At 35.2% G+C, this 19746-nt stretch overlaps 2 protein-coding genes across 2 annotated transcripts; both read right to left on the reverse strand.

Moving 5' to 3' along the window:
- Positions 1-246: 246 nt before the first annotated feature.
- LOC143560325 (delta-1-pyrroline-5-carboxylate synthase-like) lies at positions 247-5423 on the reverse strand. The gene is made up of 19 exons (XM_077048649.1): positions 5346-5423; positions 3654-3725; positions 3464-3567; positions 3266-3368; positions 3022-3183; positions 2663-2940; positions 2438-2588; positions 2205-2369; positions 2053-2130; positions 1887-1976; positions 1726-1812; positions 1560-1646; positions 1372-1468; positions 1121-1300; positions 902-1052; positions 727-795; positions 585-651; positions 438-508; positions 247-343 (listed from the first exon to the last, which is right to left on the reverse strand). The coding sequence occupies exons 1-19, from the start codon at positions 5403-5405 to the stop codon at positions 262-264; spliced, it is 2154 nt and encodes a 717-aa protein (XP_076904764.1). The 5' UTR covers positions 5406-5423; the 3' UTR covers positions 247-261.
- Positions 5424-15847: 10424 nt separating this feature from the next.
- Positions 15848-16651, reverse strand: LOC143560348 (uncharacterized). Its single transcript, XM_077048665.1, has one exon. The coding sequence runs from the start codon at positions 16649-16651 to the stop codon at positions 15848-15850; it is 804 nt and encodes a 267-aa protein (XP_076904780.1).
- Between the last annotated feature and the right edge of the window lie 3095 nt (positions 16652-19746).

Here is a 19746-nt window from a genome sequence, read left to right on the forward strand (position 1 = left end):
CGGCCCAAACTAACCAAAATACCACTTTGTCCCTTCACCGGTAATAATAATAACAGTAATAAATAACCGACCAATAGTTTCGTTAACAGCCCAGTCCGCTTAAGCCGCGGACACATTAAAAGCCGTTAGTATTACTACAACAACACTCGGTAGTGCAGTAAGATCCTTCTTCACTTGTTGGCTTTTTTTCCTTTTCGGAGAAAACATTTCATCCAAGTCCACTTGTTGACCATGGTTTGACTCGCCACTCAACCACAAAGTTCAAGCTTTGTGAGTTAGATCTCGGTGAGTATACACAACCCCTTTATCATTATCTACAATTTGTCCGCTTCCTCTAGCGATCCTAAAATAAAAAGATAAAAGAACAGAAAACAATATTACATCGGTTCATTAACTTTGTTCTCAAATGCATTTTGTAAGCGTGAACAATAATATACCAGCGTGTTGTAAGCAAACCTTCAACTCCCACTGGCCCACGAGCATGTATTCTGCTGGTGCTTATACCAACCTGGTTATGGATCCAACAATTACCATGTATTATCAACTAACGATGAAAAATACTTAGCAAGCAATATGTTGTTTACCTCTGCACCAAGACCAAAACGAAAACCGTCACTAAATCTCGTGCTTGCATTGTGAAACACAGCAGCACTGCCAATAAAACAACCAATAAAAACATAAAAATTCAAATTCCCAATAAAAATATGAAAACACGAAGATATGAACCTGTCAACTTGACGGAGAAAGATGTCTGCAATTTCACGGTCTTGTGTGACAATACAATCAGTATGCGCACTGCATGGTTCAATCATGTAAAGAAAATAATAATAATAATAATAATAATAATAATAATAATAATAATAGAAAAATAATTACAAGAAAATAATAGAAAATGCAATACCTTCCATGCTTGTATATATGATCAATGGCAGCATGAACATCATCCACAATTTCAATAGTGCAAGTCAACGAACTATACTCGTGATGAAATGAAGGTGCTACTGGAAGATTAAGCATGGAGCTTGCTCTTGGACCACCATTGATGCTAACACCTGATACAAACAGATTCATTAAATATTATTATTAATGTTTGCATATGTACAGTTATTAAATTTCATACCTTTAGTTTGAAGTTCAATAAGAAGCTCATTAACACCACCATTCTCCATCAGATCCTTATGAACAAGAAGCGTTTCCATAGCATTACAGGCAGCAGGGTAGTCTGTTTTTGCATCCACCACTATGTTCTTTGCCATTTCCATGTCAGCAGATTTGTCAACATAAACATGACAAATACCATCTGGAACATAGGACGTTTAAAGAACAAGTTTTGCTATGAAAAAGTTATGAACATCAATTGTTTCATCTTACCAGCATGCCCTAAAACAGGGATTTTTGTCGAAGACTTGATTTGAGAGACAAGTTTATTGCTTCCTCTCGGAATCACAAGATCAATAACATCATCAAGCTGCAAAGTATTTAAAGTTGAATATTATAAATTTATGACCAAATGTTTTTATACATTCAACTTCATGAATCATGATTCATATACAACCAACCTTAAGTAACTCGGGTATTTCATCTCTAGAAGTAACAAGTCCAATTAGTCCTCTACCAACGTTTTCTGGTATGGCTGATGTAATAATCTAAAACGTTGAGTAAATAGACCAAAATAAGAGAAAATCAAATAAATATGTATTAATTAGTTAATTAAAGAAAAGTGACCTTGTGCAAGATTGCATTGGACCGTCTTGCTTCTTTTCCCCCTTTCAATAAGAGCCCATTCCCAGTTCGTATAGCCAATGATGCTATCTGTTCACGTTGTAAAAATTCAAGACTTACATATTTAGATATTGTCACACAATTCAGGTGTGCCATGCATATACCTGAACTAGTGCCTCGGGGCGAGACTCAAAGATAACAAGAAGTACACCTAAAGGAGATGATGTCTTGTCTAATATCAATCCATCTGACAGCTGGACACATAGCAGTTATTAGACAACATGATAAATTAAAATTTTTGTATCAAAATGCTAATTCCTTAATCCTTACCTCTGTTCTCTTTAATATTTGTCCAATTGGTTCCTCCATATTTGCAAGCACACGTATGGCTTTTGCAAGACCAGATATCTATAAAACATGAGATGCGTATGTTGTAGTTAAATTTGAAAAAAATAAGGATAATGAGAAGGAAAACGACTTGCCTTCCTGGGCTTGAGAGCCAAACGAGAGACTAATGATGCTTCATATCCAGCATCTTTGGCATTAACCACATCGGCTTCATTTTCATACACAATTACCTTTTCATTTGCTTCAAGAGCATCAGCTATATCCAGTAAAATCTTACTTCTATCCTTCACAAGCATCGCCTGCATTCATTAAAACATATCAGTACATCAAAATATATCATTAATTTATGATGATAAATTGATAATACCTGAAGACGTCTAGAACTTTCTCTTGCAGCCACTGCCATGTCACGTGCGTTTAACTCTCCATTTGTCACCCACGTGTGAGCATCCTGATGAAACAGTGTACCAATCCGTTTCCCTTGAAGAACTTTTATAATATTGTCACCAGCAAATCCACTTCAAACATTTTAACACAAAAGTTAGTTATATCAGTTAAAAGCAATAAGATCATATAAACGATATAATCATACCTGGTTATAACGACCGGGATGCCAGCCTGTGAAGCATAAACAGCAGCTTTGACTTTGGCCGTCATTCCACCTCTTCCTAACCTTGACTTATCACCAAAAGTAATTGTATTCTCAAGCTTTTCTTTAACATAAGTATAAATTAGCTTTGATTGAGGATCACTAGGGGGGCCACTGTAGAGACCGTCCACGTCACTTAACAGTACAAGAAGGTCTGCTTTGAGCTCTAATGCTAATAGAGCTGCCAAACTGTCATTATCCCAGAAGATTCCAGAAGAATCCTACAATATACACATCATTAAAATAACACAAAAGCACGCATTTATGTACTATGATTAGTAAAACAAAAACACATTACACACCTCGTATGGAGCTCGGCGGGTACTAACAGCATCATTCTCGTTAAATACGGGAATAACCTTATACGATAATAATGAATCCACTGTTTCAGTAAGTTGTTCCCTAAATTCTGGACTCCTGAAGTCGTTATCAGTCACGAGAAGCTGAGCTGATGTCACATCCAGCTGCAAACAATATAAGAGACGTCTCATTTCAACACAAAATTTTAAAATAAAGAAATTTAATCATGTTGTTAAAATAATAAACCTGACTGAACAATGTATCATACAGTGCCATGAGACCATTTTGTCCAACAGCTGCACATGCCTTTCCATCAAGCTCAACTTGTGGTTTTTGGAGGTCAGCAAAGCTTCAATAATAAAAAGTAATATAAGTATATATAACTAAGAGATATTCATTAAATTAAAGTTTATGTTGCAGTAGTTACATCATGTAACTAACTACCTGCTGTGGACCAATTTCCTGTATCTAAGTCGTTGTCGGCCAGCACCAACAGCACCCGATGAGACCAAGATAACTTCAAATCCTTCAGAGTTTAGTGTTTGAATCTGTGTTTAGAACATAAGTTAATCATAACAGTAATTCAACACATATAACTACTCAAATATAGAAGAATGAGTTTTGATCAAAACACCTGCTCACAAAGAGCTCCAAGTCTTCCAAGTGCAAGTCTTCCATCCTCTCGTGTGACGACAGCTGTCCCAACCTTTAAAAAATAAACAGTACATTTTCCATAATTATCAAATAGCATAAACCATGACAAAAAGTATTTCATAAACATTATTGTTAAATTCTTTCCATGCTACGAGGATCCAATCCTCCACAGACACTTGGTATTTTGATTTTTATTGGTGAATCATATATTCATATGGTGTTATAATTATGCCAAACATCCTTCATGAAGACTCTTCTGAGAATCGGTAGGACCATATAATGTAAATCGCAGTTGATAATGGAATTTCATTCCGTTTTCGCCATTAATATCTATGCAGATTTTAATCATGGTCCACAAACATAAAGATCAGTTCATAAATCCATCCAATTAGAATTATCAAATACCAAAAACTATAACAAAAAGAATACTCAAAACTTTGAATAAACAGTAATGCAATATTCTTTCCATGCTATGAGGACTTAGGAGCCAATCCTCCACAGACACTTGGAATTTTAATTCTTATTGATGAATCATATGGTGTTATATTTATGCCATTAAAATCTATACAGCCTTTAATCATGGTTCACATACTTAAAGATAAATTCCCCACCAGGTTACCTACGTGTCTAACAATATGAAAAGGACACTGATTGATACATCAGAACATATTATAGAATCCGGCACAAATGAAATTAACCTACTAAACATACAAATAACCAGAGTAATTAATTATCATCACTCTACAGTTTTAAACTAGAGTAATTACACTACAAAATAATTACTCCAGTTCAAACATTAATAATAATTATTCTACATTTAGCACAATTACTCTAGTTATTTGTTCTCATGTTAAAAGCTCAATTGGCATATACAAGCTCAATTGAAAAGGACACTGATTGATACGTCAGGACATATTGTATATCCGGTACAAATGAAATTAACCTACTAGACATAAAAAATAAAATAACTAGAGTAACTATTAAGTAATTCCACTACAAAATAATTACTCTAGTTCAAAAACTGTATAGTAATAATAATAATTATTCTACTTTTAGCACAATTACTCTAGTTATTTGCACGTTCTTACGTTAAAAGCTCAATTGACATATACAGGCTCAATAGAAAAGGACAAATGAACTTAACCTGCTAGACATAAAAATAACTAGAGTCATTATTATTAGAGTAATTACACTACAAAGTAATTACTCCAGTTCAAAAACTGTATAGTAATAACAATAATTATTCTACTTTTAGCATAGTTACTCTAGTTATTTGTACGTTTCTTACATATACAAGCTCAATTGAAAGGGACAAATCTGCTAAACATAAAAATAACCAGACTAATTATTATTAGAGTAATTACACTACAAAATAATTACTCCAGTTCAAACACTGTATAGAAATAATAATAATAATAATAATAATAATAATAATAATAATTCTACTGTTAGCAAAATTACTCTACTTATATGTATGCTTTCTCACTTATAAAACTGTTTGTAATGGATCCTAACATGATTATTATATAATCTGCATTGACGAACTCAAATAAATCCTAATTAATCCGAATATTACACAATTCAGAGATAAAAGCATCGCGATAACCGTCAATATAATCAATCAAACTATGAAATGAACACGAAATGAACACTAAATTAACATGAAACTGACCTTAATTACGATACGTTTAACATCCTTGAGGAATCCACGAGTAGGATCAATTGCCGCCATTGTTGACAGCTTTGAGTTACGAATATATATATAGACGCCGTAAATAATAATAGTCGATGTATGTATTTGCGAATATATATAGATGGCTGCTGCTATATGTATATGTATATGCACAGAATTGACTTGAGAGGCTGTTTGTGACGTGTACTTCAGAGATTGGGGGGTTATTGTAGGGTGTGGTTAACATGTATAAGCCGTGACTACGGCTTGGGTCTTCAGATCGTGCCACGTTGATGATTGTGTGTTTGATGGAATATTTAAGGGTTTTGATTTTTTGTTTTTTAATTAGGGTGAGGAGTACTGGAGTAGAGCCTTTTGTCAGTATTGAGAAAACCATACATTAAAGTTTAAACGCACCAATATTATAATTAAGGGTAAATTAGAAAAGTTTTTTTGTTTATAGTTAAAAAAAAAAAGAAAAGTTTTATTCTTTAAGAGTTTAAGTAACTTTATTACTTACACGAATCACTCTTTGCAAGTGGAAGGCTCGTAATGCGGTGATACGTGACGATTTGTCCATCCGTTTAGTGGATTTGATAGACGGGATAAAGGTTGTATGTTTTTTATTGGTGTGAAATAGGTAGAAGCTACGACATGTGGTGTGTGAGGATTGGAATAAATTTAATTTTTAAGAGGGTGTTGTTGTATGGGGTTTGGTATTTTTTATGATTTGTAATTGTATGTTACTTGGTGACTATGCTGGCTAGTGTTTTAATGAAATTTGTTGTTTTTAAAAAAAGGTTTTGTTACGATTTTAAATTTTAGTTTTTAATTTTTCTACTTACGTTAGATTTTCAATTGTCTTCTTATTTCACTGTTATCTACTTTCTAATAATACTTTTTGTATTGAAAACATCCCTCTCAACCAAGTTTAGGTTTTTAAATCAACAACTCTCTCTAGCTCATATTATTATTATTTTTAAATATAACTAATATAAAACATAATTGCATTAATGTTTAAATTCAATATAATATTTATATCATATGTAACAATTAAATATTTTTAGCATCAATTATGATGTAATTTGGTTCATAAATCTTATGCGACTAATTCAACCAATGAATTGTTAGTGCAATTGGTTTGATGTCCAGCCCAGAAAACATCAGTATAAGGTTAAAACAAATTTGTATTTTATAAAGTTCTAACTTTATATTATTACTTTTGTATTTATTATATCTGTATTCTCTAATAAAAAACAACAAGTTTTGTCACTTGTCACTCCAACGTTAAACCTCACTTTTTTAAAAATATTGTGAATTTAGTATGTAATTCCTATTTATTTGCAAATATTTTAAATTTATAATTATCTCACATTTTATAACCTCAAATTGATCCAAGATACGTAAAGCATGATTCTAATAATAGTAGATGATATTTTTACTTATATTGTATTTTGTAGATGTTTTTGATTCTTCATATACAGCTTTTCATTAACTAATTATTATATGTTATTTTTTGTTGAAAAACTCCTATAGTACACAGAACTCAAGCTAGTTATTTATACACACTTGTGACAAAGTATAGTCATATTCAAGAACCGTTTTCTTTCTTTAAAGAAAAAGTTGCAAACTTACAATTTGGAGATGAAACCATGACTTGATCTCTGGACTCTATATCTATGTTTTATTTGAAAGTATTAAGACTATCATCAATAAAGAACTCAAAAAATCTTCAAAAACATGTCCTGTCAGCTACCACTAGAGGTGCACAAATCGGTTTTTTTAAAAAAACCGGTTCGGTTATTAACCGGACCGGTTTTTTTCGTCCAGGAAAAAAACCGGTTCGGTTAATAACCGGACCGGTTAATAACCGGTTTTTGTGTATGAAAACAATAACCGGTCAAACCGGTTAGGACCGGTTTAGGAACCGGTTAGAACCGGTTAATAAACCGGTTTTTTTATTAACCGGTTTTTTAATAACCGGTCTAACCGGTTAACCGGTTTTTTTTTTTTTTTTTTTTTTTAATAACCATTATTTTTTCACAGTATAAACAAACCGGTAACTACAAGGCAAACCGGTAACTACAAGGCAAAACGGACTGACTCCATTCTTTGCTTTCGTTGTTAGGTTTCTTTGCTTGGAAGATTAAAAACACATAACTTTCATTTATAGCTTTTACATTAAAAATACAAACATTAAATCGTTATCGCATATTCGTAACTCAAAAATACAAACATTAAAGAATGCTTAGACACGATTACATTAACAACTTGCTGTTTCTTACTCATTATTTTCTTCGCTACCCGATCCCGAGCTATTCCTTAGGTAATCGTCGTACGCGGCTTCTTCATCGGTCATTGGTTGAGTGTGTCCTTGATTGACCTCGTCTTCATACAAGCCCGCCTCATAGTCCATTTCCCCCTCGAGTGAGCGTTGATGTTGTGCCCTATCTAAAGAGTCAAAGTAATCCTTGTAGCAAATCGACATCTCTACAGCTGGTGGAGTGAGTCGAGTCCTCCTAATCGATATAACCCTGCCAGAAACAGAAAAAGCAGACTCCGAAGCTACCGTGGAAGCTTGGACCGTTAGTAAATCTTTGGCCATGGCGGCGAGGATCGGAAACTCATCCTCCTTACCTCTCCACCAAGCCAGCAAATCAAGACTTCTAAATTCATCTGGAGTCATGTGTTTCACAAAGTTGGTACCACCATACCTTCCAAGTTCACTGCTTGGGGTGTTTACCTTTTGACGTTTACCGGCGTCTTCCCAAATCATGTAGTACATCCCCATTTCAAGGTCGGTTTGGGATTGGGATTGGGCAACAGCTCTTAACGAGTCATGAATTTGGGAAGACGACCCGTATTTTGTAAGGTAAACATCATACATGTTAGACAAGGTGGTGTTGAAAGCATTCTTTAAAGTTTGGTTATAATAGGGGTTTTGATCGTCGTTTAACTCTAGCTCATCACAAATTTTTTCTATTAAAGCTTCAACACCACCAACATTTATGCAATGGTTTAACGCAGCAGCACATGTCAAAACAGCGGGTAGTTGTTGAAAATATTTTCTAAATTTTTCTTTCATTTTTACACCCATATCAAAATAAGGTGCACCCCTACAATGAAGTTCACTCAACTTTGTGCACATGACAGCAATTTTTTGTAAAGCAATGGGGCTTGTTGGATAGTAAACCCCGGATAAACTAGTTGTGCAAGATTTAAAAATTTGAAGGACCTCCGTAACGATCTCAATCAATAACCAGTTTCTAGGATCGTACGGTGCACATTTACCCCTACTTGACATTATTTGATGAAACGCAATTAGTGATTCTTTTTGTTGGATGACTTTCTCAAACATATCACAAGTCGAGTTCCATCTTGTTGGACAATCCCAATTGGGCCCCAACCATTGACAATTAGCTTCATCACAAAATTTTTTGTATCTTGAAAATGTTTTATTGTTGCTAAAAACATCTCGTAACATTCTTTTAAAATTGTTTCTTTGCGTTTCGATCACGTTTAACCCATCTTGCACGCCCAAGTTGATAATATGTGCAATGCATCGGCTATGAAAAAACGCTCCATCACAAATAGGTTTATACTTTAATTTTAAATGGCCAACCGCGGCCGTATTGTTGGACGCGTTATCAAACGAAATTGAAAAGATTTTATCTTCAATCTTGTATTGTCGAATGACTTTATCCAAGAGTTTAAAAATATTTCTACCCGTGTGCGGGTAATCAAACAATTGAAACGCAACGGTTCGTTTCATCATTTGCCACGACCCGGGGTCAACCCAATGAGCCGTCACACAAATGTATGAGTCGGGCGAACCATTAGGTACCGACCACACATCCGTTGTTAAGTTTACACCAGTTTGTAAGTTTGAAAAGTATGAAATTAGTTCGGATTTAGCGTTTTTCCAAGCTTTAAGACAATCTCTTCTAAGGGTCGAACGACTTACGTGTTGGTAGCGTGGTTGAACATACTTTTGCATCATCTCCGTGAATTGAGGGTTGTCGAAGTGGTTGAAAGGAAGTGTATTTTGAATCACAAAGTTTGAAAACTTTTGACGTACCGCTTCAAGGTCGTACGTAAACACCGTTCCTTGATTCGTCATCTCCGGCTGCGAACTACTTCCCGATTCGTCCTTCAAGGCCTTGCAAAAGGGCCTTTGTACATGCGCTCTTAAAGTGGAGTTTGCATCTTTGCCATAAAACTTCAAACAATGTTTGCATCGAGCTTTTTGGGTACCGTTAGACATTTCGCATAGGTCGAAATGTTGCCAAACATCTTGGTTTCGTTTCGTGGGGATGACCCGAACGACCGTTTCTCCCGTGTTCGAGGCACCCATGTTGACGGATGAAGTAGCACTTTGGGAGGCCATGATAATCGACTACGAAATAAGAGCGTATGGAGTGGTAATGTGGTATAATTGAGCGTGAGATAACAAAATAATCGCGTATGTAATAAACGTTTAGAGCGTTTGGAGTTGTATAATCGAGTGTGATCTAACCAATACCCAACCTAAGCTATATATAGATGTTTGTGGGGGTAAAATGGGGAAAAAAAAAAAACGGTCAAAAATTATAAAAAACGGCTATATGGCCGTTACTCAACGGGAAAAAACCGGTTTTTAACCGGTTAACCGGTTTTTTTATAACGGTCAAAAACCGGTTTATAAAAAAACCGGTTAACCGGTTTTTTAAAAAACCGGTTATTAAAAAAACCGGTTTTTTAATAACCGGTTATTAAAAAAAACCGGTTTTTTTTATAACCGGTTATAAAACCGGTTTTGGCTCCAAATTGTGTAACCGATATATAAACCGCCGGTTTGTAAACCGGTCAAACCGGTTTACAAAAAACCGGTTTTCTTAAAAACCGGTTTCCGGTATAAACCGGCAAACCGGTTCGAGGACCGGTTTTTTTGACCACCTCTAGCTACCACATTAGAAAAATACTCATTCTTCAAAATCTTTAAAAACCTTCCCAATAAGAAAACCCAAAAACACTAAAAAACATTTCCACATCATCACCACCCTTTACATTTATTTTAACTACCAATATTTTATTTTTATAAACTATATAGAACAATATTTATATCTTATTTAAGGAAAAAATTAAAAATAAAAATTTAAATGTTAGATAAATTTTTTTTCCAGTTGGAGGAAAATATTAAAATTTTAATATTTTGTGTTGGGTATAAAATTTATATATATATATATTTATTTATATTCGCTTGAGATAAAATGTTAAATATTGAAACTTGAACCTCAAACATTACATTAGCTCGTTTATAATATTTACTTTTTATAATTTATAAAGTATTTTTATATTTTGTAATATTATTACTAAAATATACGTATACATATAATACAATTTTTTTATTTAAATGAAATCCAACCATGGCTCCACCCACCTGCTATTTTCTGCAAGTACGCGTTCTTTCATATTTTTGTTGAAGAATTTGTAGCTCAAGAATCTAACCCCCCGATGGACACATGGGCTCAAGAATGCCAAGTAAGCATGAAGAATGGCCACAAATATCGTATTGGAGATTACCCAAGTCAAGTAGTAGAGACAAGATAACATAGATTACATGGAACATAAAATATATTACAAGAAAATTGTTAGTTGAACTCCGATCTTGTTAACTCACATGTCTTCACCAAATTAAATAATACTAGGATTGTGACCCGCGCGCGTTGCGCCGCAACATGTTAAACCATGAAGCGGGTTGATTTTGCATTACATGTTTGTCAGAAAGTCCATCATAAGAAGGGTTTATGTAATAAATATAAAATAAATAAGTGTATGTTTGGCTTCACGCCTTCACAATAAAAGAATCATAATCCAATAATATCTTCTTTACCAAATCTTAGTCCCTTTCTTGGAACGCATGAAGTTGGCATTGAATCCTCCAACTCTTAATTACACGAACTTCTTTTTCTCGTGCATCCGTATTCACCAAATGCATCATCTCTCGTGGCATCATGACTCACCAATGAAGCCAACATGTGGCTAGAATCATCACATCAAGTATTGGGAACGTGGGTGAGTGAACTCTAGTTGTGCTTGAGTTACGATCTGCTCCGGTCAAGTCGAACTTTGCCAATTAGCCTCTGGATATCGGGTTCTTATTAGTGGTCCAAGTGGGAATTCTTGTAAGAAAGCCCCTTCAAGTCTTGATCCTGGATATAAAAGCATCAGTAAGACAGTAAACACCGTCTTTATCTTGAATACAAAAGTATCAGTAAACACTGCAAGAGTCAACAAAAGCAAAGTAACTTAAATATTCATTAATATTGCAATCTAAAGTGCAAAGAAAGAAAACTAACTCAAATATCTTGCAATAATAATATGACAATGAGTTATCGCCACGTCGTGTCACGTTGTAGTTCAAACAGATCAGCAAATTGCTCTTTAAAAAAAGAAAAAAAAAAGGATCAACAAATACTCTAGAGGGTAGTCTTTCAACAATTAAAAAGCCTCACATGACAGGAACCTAGATAAGACTTTTGGTTGAATTTCGCTTTTAATGGTTGAGGTCAAATGTCTGTGAGAATCATCACTAATTAATTATTGTAACATAACCAACAGTTTTGGCATGAAATATTGTTTCTCACAAAATCCATGCAAAAACAGATTGGATATAAACAGCCAAAGACACCCGCAAAAAGCCCTGAAAAAGATTTTTAACACACCATTTAATGAAACGAAAGTAATGTCACACACTCATATATTAGAACAGTCAACATACCAGCAGTTTGTTTGCCATGAGCTACATGGTTGACCGGCTTTCATCCCGACTGCGGTGATTCATGGCGTTTAATATATACACAAACCAATATATGACACATCATGATCCTTTAATAACACAATAAAACAAAAGGGTACAGACAGCGATATTCATAACAAAGGCTTCAAATTGTTGTATTCATAAATACAAACTATGGATTTTTTTTCTTAGTGTATATATTCCTTTTTAAGAGTGTTTTGTACAACAAAGGCGAGAGTACCTTCATTAGTGGAAGTAGTACCACCAACCCTGCTGAGAAAGAGGAAGGCCTAATTTCCACATGATAGATGAAGAACCTAAATTGTATCGATATTCTTCAATCTTAGAATTAATACACAATTGAAATGTCAAATTAATTAATTTTCAACTTCAATGGTGATATAAAATCAAACTTAAGTGCTTCGAAAGTTGTTGATGTAACATCATAAAAATTTTGGTCCAAATTTGACAAATTAATAAAACTTAAGGACTAAAAATATTCATGGCAAATACAAAAGAGAAAAATAAGACAAAGAATGGAAGTAGCTTATGTTAAGGAATGAAGTAAGGAGACTTCATCTCACATCGGAAAAAGAAAGAAAAATAATAAGAAGAGAACATTCCATGGAAATGTTCTCAAATGGCCAACCACTCTCCCTAGTCCTAGCGGAGGGTGCAAAGCACCCGACGCGCACGGGCACGGGCGATGGGCGTTATAATGCACTCTCGCATCGCCGCGAGCCGCCTTTGTATTTTTGGATGATGATAAGATCAAGATATGGCAAGTTACCAAAAGACCAGGGACTAAAAATGAACAGATTCAAAATTTTGCATCTTCGCGATACGCGAAGAATCCAAGTTATCACGAAGATGCAGTACACGTGGAGAGACAGGAACGACACGTGGCAAGCCTACGCGGCGACTCAGTGAAGCTGCTTCACGATACGCGAAGTTGCACAAAAATTTCTATACATAGGCCGGCCATGGGGGTGGTCCTCACCATCCAACTCTCACTTCATACGCGAAGCTGCACAAAAATTTCTATAAATAGGGCGGCCATGGGGGTGGTCCTCACCATCCAACTCTCACTTCCAATTACACATTGTCTCGATTTACGTGCCACGACCCGAGATGACGATATCCCGACAAGCCTTACCTCAAAATGCGTGCCATAACCCTACTTAAATACCCTCTCGACTTACCTTCAAATAGAAGTGTTGTTCAAGTAAAGCACAAGCATTTTTATAAATAAGCCATTCAAGGTAGGGATTCTGCCAGATTATTATAATATAAATGGCTTAGACCCTAGTCAGGGATATAGCCCGTACCTTGATTTTATAAAGTGAAAATAAGATTTTATAAAGTCAAGATTATAAATAAAATAATACTTCTTTATTTTATATAAAGATTTTATATTTCTTATAATTTGAAATATATGTTTTCTTCACGAAGAAGAAACAAAAGTTTATAAATGATTAAAAAGAAAGGACTAGAGGTCCTTATATTTATAAAGAGATAAAATGTCAAGGTAAAGGGTATGCAATCGGACTAAAGGTCTGAAGCTAGATCGTTGATCTAGTTTTATAAAATGTTATTCTCGTACTATAGGTCCGAGGTAACGAGACAAATTGGTGAGAAACACCAACCAAGAAGAAAGGTGAACACGTCCAACTTTTTATAAAACAAAATCTTGAATGTTTGCATGGGATTATATCCCTAAAACTTTATAAACAAAAGTAATACTGGCCCTCAGGCTATTGTATACGTTTATCTGGATCCTTACATATATGGGCAGACGGTGGGCACATTGCACCACACTTGCTAATGCCTCCGCCACGTTGGGCCGGACCCAAGTAATGTCCGAGAGGGGATTATCTCGTGTATATTGAATAGTTGCCAAGACCTCGACGCTGCGGTATCGTTGAGACGTTTCAAGTATAACTGGAGGTTTATAATAGTATACTTAACTTGGTTGTTTCCTAAGCCACGATGGGCCGGGTCACAAGATACCCGAGGGGATAACTGAGTAACTTAAATGTTTTGTGTCAGCGTGTTCACCAGCATGTGTTGCTGACGTATTTTTATAACTGTTTTACATGTAATGGAGAATAGGTGTTTGGAGACAGAGGATAGCCGTTTGACGATCTGATTGCTCAAAGGATGTTTTAATATTTAAAATAATGTAAGTCATGGTTTTAATATCCAAACACTTTTGTATAACTTAACGGGTGTTTTAAACCCCGTGATTTGAATATAATAATATTTTATTAAAAGTCTTCCGCTTTACAACCTTTAACTCTGATGTATTTACAAAACAGGTACCAACTTACGAGTCACACGCCCAGGCCCTGAGCCGGGGTGTGACAGTTGATTACCTCGAAGAATGTTTAACACGCTCGATTGGGAACAAATGACTCTGAATTGATTTTGTCTTCAATTTCTTTTTCTTTTTTTATCATCATCGCCGCCTTGACGGCGTACAACAACGATTGACGACCATCATCGTAGGCTCACATGCATGATCATTATAGTCGGCAACAACAATGCCGACAATAACACCGAGTCACAATCACAACCCAGTCAATGGCAGGTCACAACTGACAACCACAACAACCGAGTGCCACCATCATAGTCGGCAATCACAAAAGCCAACTGTCACTACGACTCCATCAACCCCAAAGGTTCGGAATCGAAACCTGCACTTTCAGATTAATATAATTTACCAAACAACATTACAATTAAACCCTAAATCCCTAAATTCCAACAGTAATCCACGAAGACCCTAATTTACAGCTACAAATTAAACAAAATTCGTAACAAAAAACTTACTTTCATGTGCCACGGAAGACCAGAAACAGTGCCTGCAGATCTGCAAAATGTAAAAAACAACATCAGTTCCACAAATATTGATGAGTAAAGTATAATAAAGCAAACTAACAGTGGCATAAAGCCATAAAAGAGTTATATGAAAACCCTAGATAAACAGATCGACGTAATAAACCTGAAGAAGCCGTTCACAAAAGCCAATTACGACATAACCGGAACCCGGCAGCGCAAACAATGAGGTAGAGAGAGAGACCCTGACGGCATCGAAAATGATAGGGAGGCATTCAAGACGGTGAAATAAGCCGGTGAGTTACTTATGTAACACGTGTGAGGACCACGTATCAAAGAAAACAGTGCTTCAGTATAGTGTACATGGTGCTTTAAAAGTTGTTCAGAAATGCTACAGTAACTTCTATGAGAGGCACCGACTTTGCATTTTAAACATATATGTAATTTGTGAAACATTTTCATCATCAAATCCTAGGTATATTATTAACTTTCTTACGATAAATAAAATTAAAATCCAAAAAAATATATAAATATTAAAAACGAATAATATATAACAACTCCGTAATACGAGAGAGAAAAGCTACTAAGTAATAAAATGCCATGTTGGGCCATTGGGCTACCTATTTATCATTAGCTGGGCTTCACAACAAACAACAATCTGTCTACTAAAATTTTCTTTTAAGGCACAAAGTAATCAACAACTTGTGACCAAAATCATGCGTAGTCATTAATCCATACCAAGCAATCAAGCATATGTTAGATAAGTACAATCATATTGACATATTGTGAATTTAAAAACTGATTAACGAATCCAACAACATGAACCTTAAACTACAGAATCAAGAACAAGAATTAGTCATAAGAACAAAAAATTAAAGCAATCCATTACTTATGATAACCGGTAACTCTTTCCCGTAAACGCCTTAAACCCTTCTTCCTTAATCTTCACAATGTCCTTATCATCAGCCACAGCCGTCAACGATAGCCCATCAAGCCGCCTCCCCAATCCAGTGAACGCCTTAAACCCTATCGCTTCTTTCACCTCCGGTTTAGCATCCTTCTTAATCTCCATCTCTTCTTTCTTTGCCAGTTTAGAAACCTTCTTACTCTTTGCATGATCTTCTTCCATTCGTCTCTTTTCGATCTTTTGATAATCCAACGGGGGCGCAAAGTCCACCTCACAATCGGTTTCAAACAATAAAATCGCACGTGACGGCCTCGTCTCCACAATATCAATCAAATACTTCTCATCCCCATGATGAACCACAATAGTGTCACCGGTTGTAAGACAAACAAAATCCCTAAACGCTTTTTCGAGCAACGATTTTTGATCCAAAAGGGTGGTGAATTTGGTTGCATGTGGTTGTAATTTAATGTACTTGCCTTTAGGGAGGCTAGTGTTCTTAACATTCACAAGCTCACCTTCATGCAAGTGCATGTTGTTCATCATCCACGTGGGGAGTAACACGAAACCCTCGTCCGCGGTGAACTCCACAACGCCGCAGTGGGAGTGGTGGCCCCCGATGCGAAAGAGCATCGGGTAGGAGATGGAGAGGGCAGCGAGTTCGTTGAGGGCGGATGCGGGCATTATGATCTTGTTTCCAGGTTCGTGGTGGGATTTTGAGGCGTGGGAAAGCGGGTAGGCGGAGTAGTAGTGGTCGAAAGCGGTGGCGGAGGAAGAGAGGGTGTCCATGTTGTCGTCCCAATGATGCATGAAGAAGAAGAAGAAGAAGTAGTGTGGTTAATTGGTTATGAATGAATTAAGACGTAGCGTGGTTATGAAGGTTTGTGGGAATTGTTGGTGTGTATATACAGGGGGGTGAAACGTGGAGGACAAGCAAGGAAATAGATTTTAAAAATCTTTTTTTTTTTTGATATTTTTGAAACCTTTTTGTTAAATAAGAGAGATTTTTACATGTAAAAAAAAAGGAAAAGGTAAAACTACAAACTATCAACAATAACAACTCCTGTGTATTTAATGTTTAGGGAAATTTAAAAAATAATTTGGTCAATTCTTTTAAAACAACAGACATTCACCATGTATCCAAAATGGCTAAAAATATGGAAGGGCTTAGCCGCCACTTTTTCAGCGATGAAAATCATGAAAAGTGACCTCAGACCAATCGAAAAACTATGTGTCCAGACTGCCTAAATTGAGTCCACAAGTCTTAGCTGCATTCTCCTTTTTTAGCGGCTAAAATGGAGACGTTGTCTAAGCTGTCGTCCGTTTTTTAGCCTACAACGAGACGACTAGACTTGTTGGTTAAATTTAGCCGGCTTTAGACACTAGCAGTTTTTTATTGGTATGAAGTTATTCTTCATGATTTTCAGATTCAAAGAATGACGCCTAAGGTTTAGCTGTCTTTCATATTTTTAGTTGTCTTAATATACGCGGCAAATTCTGCTTGGCTTAATTTGAATATCTATGGGGTTGGAGGCTAAATTTCATGGTCTATTTTTGAATGTTTATCTTCGTACGATAATTTTTTTTCTTATTAGGGTTGGAGACTATCAGGTATGGATGTCTTTTTGCTTCTTCTTTTACACTGTCACGTCAGCGTCACATCATAGCCCTCTCAACCCCACTCTTTTCCATAATATCAAGAAAATGAAAATGGTTACCAATTTGCTTTCCTCTTTTTTCAATTAAAATAATAATTATAATTCAATTATATCAATAATAATAATAATCCAATTAAAACCTAAGTTGATCAAATCACTAATTTCCAACCAAAGCTGCATAAACTGCATACCATCGTTTCTAATCCAAGCTGCATATTATCATTTCCAATCCAAATTTGAAATAGTACCATGATCCAAGTTTCAAATATCCCCAAATCACAAAACTGCAACCCTAAAATCAACGAAAAAACTACCAATTTCGTCACAACAAGAGCAAAACTGATTGAACTCTCAAACCCGTGTATCGAAACGAAGACCCCAATTAACTCATAAACTAGTAAGAAATGTAACAATTACAGATCTTGATATAAACTTCACATAGGCATTTTATCAAACACTTAGTAGGCGACCTGAAATTAAAGCTTAAAGATAAAAAAATAAAGAAATTAGTACTTGCAGATCTTGAAAAAATAAAGAAACTAGTATGGGACGATTGAGTATGGATCAAGTTTATGGGAGAAAGATAATACATGTTTTTCGTTTTATATTGTGTAAATAATTTTATGGATTTGATTAAAAAGAGAGATTTTTGGATAGTATAACAAGATTTCTTTAAATTGAAAAATCTAGGACTAGTTTTATACCGTGACTATACTTAATACGTGTTTTAAAAGCGTGGCTTTTCAATAAAAACAACCCAACATTGCATAACATTTTGCTAACAAACTCATTGCAATTACATGTTCCTCTATACTTAATACGTGTTTTAAAAACGTGGTTTTTCAATAAAAACAACCCAACATTGCATAACATTTTGCTAACAAACTCATTACAATTACATATTCACCCTTAATCTTTCAGCAATATGCTATTAATACTACATTAATAGTTCATATGCTAACGGCATTACATAATGATTTGAAGATTGGTACCAACAATATATTGAAACTTTGGTAGCATTATATGACTTGAATTGAATATCTGTTTGTGGAAAGAATGATGTAATGGTTGAAAAAGACCCGAGCTAATATACAAAGTGTTTGTACCAACTTGTTTTGAAAACGTATAAATTCATATTTAAGTGATTATTTCCGATATATTTCCCCAATGTCTTTCTCTATTGGAAAACAAGTATTACATGTAGTCCACATCAGCCCAAAAAGCTGATAATTATGGTGACAAATTCCATATGAAATCGAGCGTGACTTATGGCAAATTGGCACACAAAAAACATCCACTAGTAGTGCTCTCATGTGTGTCAAAGCCAACAATAATAGAACTAGTCTAAGGGCCAACAAGTAACAACTCAATAATAGTCCCACCATTTTTTATTAATTGAATTTTGATTGGTTTTCACTAATCTCAAACATGTGCTTCAACAATTCACTCTTTATAAATTGTAATCATTGTAAACATGAGTTGTGATATAGTACCTTTTTCATTCATAAATGGCTCAAAAGATAATTCATAACGTATGGAAGGTAGGGGTGCTCTTGGGTACCCGGGTATTTTGGAAACACTGGCGCCATCCCTTCTTTTCCTTTTCCGAGTAGGTGAAACTGGTTTTACAAACCAAATTTGAAAAATAATTGTGTCTGTAATTTAATAATATGTGATTGGTTGAAGCATTTGGGTATAAATAGAACACTACTCTCATCAATTTGGATTCATTTGGTTAGCTTTTGAGTAGTTCTGACTTGTCTTCATACGACTGGTAAAAATTTTGGGTAATTACTAATTTAGGTTTTTCTTGTTTTACCTCCACCTCCGTACGATTTGAACTTTGAAGTGGCAAAAATATCAATATCTTACAATAAGTTGGTTACTTTAAAATTGTTTTTATCATAATAAAGTAATGCATGTACAATAAACAAAGAATAAAACAACCAATACAATGTTAATAAGAACAATCCATCAAGAATAATATAACCTCCTACATTTGACCATTTCGTTCATTTGAAGTTACCTCCACACCTACCTCCAAATTTCATCATAAACTCACTCCTTCCCAATCCCACCACCCAAGGCTACCTTTCCCATTAACATTATCATCATATTCTCCTTCCTCACCATCCCTCTACCTCTCACCCAAAACCACCTTCTCCAACTACATCACAAAGGAGTTACACGTCGTGTATGTATATACGGAGACATGTATACCAACAA

The sequence above is a fragment of the Bidens hawaiensis genome, unplaced genomic scaffold (genome assembly GCF_021521415.1).
Source record: "Bidens hawaiensis isolate Kalapana, Puna unplaced genomic scaffold, B.hawaiensis_p1.1 tig00020325_1, whole genome shotgun sequence".
Lineage (NCBI taxonomy): Eukaryota > Viridiplantae > Streptophyta > Magnoliopsida > Asterales > Asteraceae > Bidens > Bidens hawaiensis.

Coding starts and splice junctions, on each gene's coding strand:
- LOC143560325 (XM_077048649.1), bottom strand. CDS start 5,405: ATGGCGGCAATTGATCCTACTCGTGGATTCCTCAAGGATGTTAAACGT. Junction 3,369..3,463: donor AGGAAATTGGTCCACAGCAG/GTAGTTAGTTAC, acceptor TTATTATTGAAG/CTTTGCTGACCTCCAAAAAC. Junction 796..901: donor CATATATACAAGCATGGAAG/GTATTGCATTTT, acceptor TGAACCATGCAG/TGCGCATACTGATTGTATTG.
- LOC143560348 (XM_077048665.1), bottom strand. CDS start 16,651: ATGGACACCCTCTCTTCCTCCGCCACCGCTTTCGACCACTACTACTCC.